Below are 5,569 nucleotides of genomic sequence, written 5' to 3' on the forward strand. Positions count from 1 at the left end.
CACTACTGAATACTAATTGGTAGGATGAGCCTAATCCTCGAACACTACTTTAATGTGGCCGTCCTCCTTTTAAGAAAAGTTAAAACTAAAGTTATCTCTTAATATCTTATTGTTCAGTAAATAAGTTCCATTAACATTGAAAGTTCCATCATGTGTGATGATGAGTCGATCATCACAGCATCATATACCTATTATTTTATGAGGACTAATATGCATGGTTACATTATTAAAGTAAGTATTCTTACAAATAATTAAACGAGTAATTAAGTTAACAAAATATTTGAAAGACTAATGTGTAAAATTGAAAAGTATTTCTAGATAGACAAATCGTATTTTTACCAAATATATAAATATATAATGTCTTGTTCTTTACAAAATTTCATGCCAATTATCAAAGGTAACATATAAAGTGTCGAGAAAAAAGAATGTTTCATTAAAATTGATTATTGAAAATTTCTATTACTAATAAATGAAAGTAAAGTATTTGTAGCAAGTTTAAGTGTACAGTTGTTGATAGTTGACGCAGACGAAAGCAGCAATGACCAACCACATGGTTTTATTTCTTTTGGACTTTACTATTATATTATTATTTAATATTTAATTACATGGTCCACAACTACTCCATCTACTTCCATTATTCTAAGCTTGATTGCAATAAGAGTAAGCATCACTTTACCTCTTCCATTGATTCTTTCACACGTTCATTAACCAGTCATTAATTAGTCACACATACTCTCTCACACACACACACACGTTTCCTTCAGAACTCAGAGTCAGAGAGAGAGAATGTGTCCTTTGAGGGTGATTCTGATATTCTTATCCGCCACTCTTGCCGGCTTCTTCCTCCTCAGAAACATTAGATCTCAGCCTCCACAATTGGACAATCATGATGATGATGATGATGATGATTCCACACAAAATTCACACTCTTCTAACTCTTCTTCTTCCAAGGTTAGTTTCACTTCTAAACATTACTCTTCTATTTGTAGTTCCAATAATTTTGAGATGGCTAAAGTATATTGTCTCTAAAAATTGGTAAAAAATTTTAAAATAGTTTAGAACTAATTCAGCAATAATGCTTGACAATTAGGAACAAATAACAAAATTTTGTGTCTGCCTTGCTTGAGTTAAAAATTGTCCTCGTGAAATTATTGCTAAATTGCTTCTAAACTTCTTAAAAATTTAGGTGCGGTGATACATTTGATATAAATCGCAAATTTTTAAGACAAAATTAAAACAAATTAAAATTTAGGGCTATGAACAAAAGATGTACTTTGCCCTTTTGAGATTAATTGTTACAACGTTTTGTTTGTTATTATCAGATTGGAAGTGCTATAAATTCAGGGTTCTGGACTTTGGTTGACATGGCTAGTGGCCGTTACCTTTGGAGGCACAGGCACTTGGTCTCTTCAACTCAATCCTCCTGATGCCTCTTATGTTCTTCACCTTCATTTGGATTTGTATGTAATAGGGTTCTGCTCTAAATTGGTCCTTATTGTTAACAATTTCATATCAAGTTGTATACGCTATATGAATGGTCTGATTTGATGCCTTAATCATATTCAATGAAATTGTTTCCAGTAAATTGGTTAAGAAATTAAGTTATGGTGTGTTTGTGAGTTGAAATTTTGAAGAAGAATGGAGACAAGAAAAGTGCTCAATTTAAAGAGTAAAGTTATACAATACTCAGCATTACTGTTTTATAAATAGACAAGAAAAGTGTTCAATTTGATTGGTTTGTGAAAGGTGTGATATTGAATTATATAGTCTAAATCATATTGAATATGAATAGGGTTTAAGATTTTAGTGTGGCTTGTGATGGTAAATTAGGTATTTATTATTTTTGTTCATGATGGTACTGTAGCAGTGCAGAGTTGGGGGAAAACAACTTGGTTTTCCAAACATAACTTTCAAATGAGATATTGATAAGCAAAGCATGTAAAGAACTAAAGATCATCATCAAAAACTTGGTCAAATTGTTTTTGATAAATGACAATTTTTTTTCCCGAATTAGAAGCAGGTACTAAAAATCTCTCTGGAATATAGTTTTCCTGTTAACTTGTTTCTTTCTATCTTTCGCATTAGCATTTTCTATATAAACCTTCACCAGGGAAATGGAATTTGAACCTATTTATCTCTGTAAAACTGAAAATAAACTAGAGAAGCAATATTGTTACGGTGCTATCTTTGTGATATATTTTGAAAATTTTCCATCGTTTTACATTTCCTTGATGATTGGTTCTATTTCTCATCAGTTGTGGCATGTATTTGTAATGAAATGTACATTTTACAAAGATTTTGATTTTAGCTTTTCGCTTTCTAGGAATGGCTTGGCGGTGAAAATGTAAAAAGGGAATGCAATGTGATCAAGAAAAGAGGAGGTTGTTTATATCAACTTTACTCTCATCATGATTGCATCAACTTTTATCTACTCTTCAGCTAATATATCATGTAAAACTTGCAAATGTTCCTAATCATATCACCATTCCTTACAAGTAGAAAAGTTGCTACAACTATTTTTGTTATAACACACTTCAAGAAAAACCTGGAATACAGTTTAGCAGTTATCTCTTACGTTTTCCATTTGAACATAAGTCCCGTGTTCAAGTAGCATTAAATCAGAGATATAGAGCCATAACCAAGAGCCCTTTAATCTGGAATTTTAGAATTGATTTCCATGAAGATCTATCTATTAATGACTTGCATCTGAAAGAGGCTTGAAATTGGAAAGAACACAATTAAGGTCAGTAATTTATATAATAATATTTAATCCCTTCTAAACAAACCTTGAATAAAATAACAGAAGATATCAGATAGCAAGACCGAGAAATATAACTCTTCCCAGACAGAATTCGAGACACATGAGAACAAGCAGCATGATATATTGAAAATTGAGAATCATTTTATGACTGAGTTCCTTGCTACAGGTAGAAGGCAGGTCTTAGTATAATGATGGAGTTATTGTATTATAGCCATGACCTCACTAGTTCAAACTTTGTACATATACTCTGCTCCTCGGATCCTATCAGGCAGGGGCCAAGGGTGAGAGCCTTGCACCCTTGGCCGCGGCCGCGCCTTCTTACTGCTCTTCGTTCTCATGTTTCAGTTGTGCCGACTGTTGTGATTGCTCTTGTTGATTTTCACCTTGCCAAACCCAAACAATGTCCTTAAGGGCAGGCCTTATATCCTTATCCATAATTTCTTGATATTCCATTGTGTCCCCATTGGATTTTTTCACTTCCACCAAATGGAAATATGGAGTAACCTCAAAGATCTCCGCATCCAGTGATAGATTCCCCTTCCTACCTTCTTTGAGTCCTTCTAATTTCAACAAACCAGCAGCCTTCTTCTTTATCTTCATCTTTAGCCGCTTCGCAATTTCTTCCAACCTCGATATGATGACGGGTGCCGGCTGTCTGGAAGTAAACCTTGCTTCCCTTTTCTGGAAACTGTCTTCAAAGAATCCATTAAGGTTGAAGCCAGAGGACAGGCTTATGATATCAAAGGCGTTTATACTTGTAGCAGCCGGCTCTTGATTTGATTCAGCCACTGCATTATCACCTTCATTGTTTTGATCAGCACAATTTGTGATGGACTTGTTTTCGACTTCAAGCTTTTTCTGTCTAGCATTTGGCCCTTTCCTAAACCAAGATGACTCCCTGATCTTAGCTATGGTAGCCCTATTTTCTGGATCTGGATCCAACATCTTGCACAATAGCCGCCGGACATTGTTCGGGAACCAACTCGGACAAATGAATTCGCCTTTGCTTATCTTTCTGTACATCTCGATCAAATTTGAATCATGAAAAGGGAGATACCCTGCCAACAGGACAAAGAGAACTACTCCACAAGACCAAATATCAGCTTTTATACCATCATAACCTTTCCTTCTAATGACTTCAGGGGCAACATAGGAAGGAGTTCCACAAGTTGTATGCAGCAATCCGTCCTTCCTTTTCGATTCGGCCAACGCACTCAACCCAAAATCCGACACCTTAAGATTCTCATTCTCATCCAACAGAAGATTCTCCGGCTTTATATCTCTATGGTATACACCTCGACTGTGACAAAAATCGACTGCATTCACTAGCTGCCTAAAATACTTGTAAGCAACTTCTTCTTTGAGCTTTCCTTTGGCCACAAGGTCAAAAAGCTCGCCACCTTTCGCATACTCCATAACAAAGTAAATCTTGCTCTTGGTGGCCATGATCTCAAGAAGCTGAATTATATACGGATGACGAACCAACCTCATAATAGTTACTTCCCTCTTAATCCGCTCGCATTGCCCGGTTCTAACAACTTTATCTTTGTCAATTACTTTGATGGCCACACTCTGGTTAGTAATCGCGCTCCTTGCATAGTAAACCTTGCCAAAGGTTCCTTGGCCTAGTAGCCTTCCCAATTCATATCTTTGCAACAAGGTATTTGTAGTGCTATCCATTGGAGAACCTTGAATTTGAAGTATGCTAAATCCTCTGCCAGATAACAAATACTATATCCTTTGCTACTTCGAAGAGAATGCAAAATGTTTAAATAGAGAAAGAATCAAGATTCAACCGTCTTCGCACAAATCATGTACAAGCATAGCAGGCAATACCAAAAATTTTGCGTGCCAATTTTGCATCAATGAATAGTGAATCAGCAAATTCAGCAAGAGCAAAGACAGAACCTTCTGGATCTCAGAGTTAGGGTTAGAAACAGAGAACATCTCTTAGCATTCCAACCAGTGTCTATATGCCATTCACAACTGAAAATTTTGTGAATTTGATTTTTTCAATCTGAAACACAAATCAGCATATATATTCAGAATTCAGAATCGCTTATATTTAGTAAAATTTGAATCAGAAAACGAAATTCAAAGAAGAATGTTCAAACGATAAATAATCATGGCAGAAAACAGTCAAAAAAGGTCAACAAAATCTACACACAAAAAAAAAAAGACTGAGCCCACCACAAAATCAACAATTCTTTTGATGGCTAATCAGCTTGAAAATCAGTATGAATCAATTTTTATGGCTAAATAGTTTAAGACTTACATACTGAAATAAAGATCAATAATAAGGAGCAGTTTTCATTGCATGTTAAATCAATAAACTGAAGAGTCAGAAACTTGCACAATGAAGACACAAAAAGAGAATCAACATACATACATACCTTACGAATTGGGGATAGATATGAGCACAGGCAGATAGGCACTGGTTGGTGGTATTGAATAAGGTTTATGGCACCAACTCAGAGGAAGAGGCAAAGATATGATATAATATAGATAAAAGTTTGATGTATTAATGAATTAATGGACAAAAATGCTTAGTTCATAGTTGATATGATATGATAATGTATTTAACCGGGTTATTGGTTGGTATTTGGGCAAAAAATAGAACAAAATCGAGTGTCTGGAAAGTGCAAGTGGGGCCCTCAGAGTGACACGTGTGAGGCTAATAAGGGTCCTGTGAAGATTGAAGAGAGAGCAGAGTGCAGGGCTGCTTCGTGAAGAGACCAGCTTTGTGGTGATCAGCTTGTGATGCGATGCGTCATAGTTGCCACGTGGCTTCGTTTTATGTTTCGTGTT

At 35.4% G+C, this 5,569-nt stretch overlaps 2 protein-coding genes across 3 annotated transcripts; one reads left to right on the forward strand and one right to left on the reverse strand.

Moving 5' to 3' along the window:
• On the forward strand, positions 638-2,572 carry LOC107609081. 2 transcript variants are annotated; one of them, XM_021107465.1, is made up of 3 exons: positions 638-951; positions 1,323-1,460; positions 2,324-2,572. In XM_021107465.1, exons 1-2 carry the CDS (start codon positions 787-789, stop codon positions 1,425-1,427), a joined length of 270 nt encoding a protein of 89 aa, XP_020963124.1. In that variant the 5' UTR covers positions 638-786; the 3' UTR covers positions 1,428-1,460; positions 2,324-2,572. The 2 variants fall into 2 exon arrangements, with proteins under 2 accessions (XP_020963124.1, XP_016166392.1); XM_016310906.1 differs by lacking the exon at positions 2,324-2,572 and having other exon boundaries at positions 1,323-1,746.
• LOC107609080 (CBL-interacting serine/threonine-protein kinase 10) lies at positions 2,724-5,338 on the reverse strand. The gene is made up of 2 exons (XM_016310905.2): positions 5,155-5,338; positions 2,724-4,778 (listed from the first exon to the last, which is right to left on the reverse strand). The coding sequence occupies exon 2, from the start codon at positions 4,439-4,441 to the stop codon at positions 3,080-3,082; it is 1,362 nt and encodes a 453-aa protein (XP_016166391.1). The 5' UTR covers positions 4,442-4,778; positions 5,155-5,338; the 3' UTR covers positions 2,724-3,079.

This window comes from Arachis ipaensis, chromosome B07, assembly GCF_000816755.2.
Source record: "Arachis ipaensis cultivar K30076 chromosome B07, Araip1.1, whole genome shotgun sequence".
In the NCBI taxonomy this organism is placed as follows: Eukaryota; Viridiplantae; Streptophyta; class Magnoliopsida; order Fabales; family Fabaceae; genus Arachis; species Arachis ipaensis.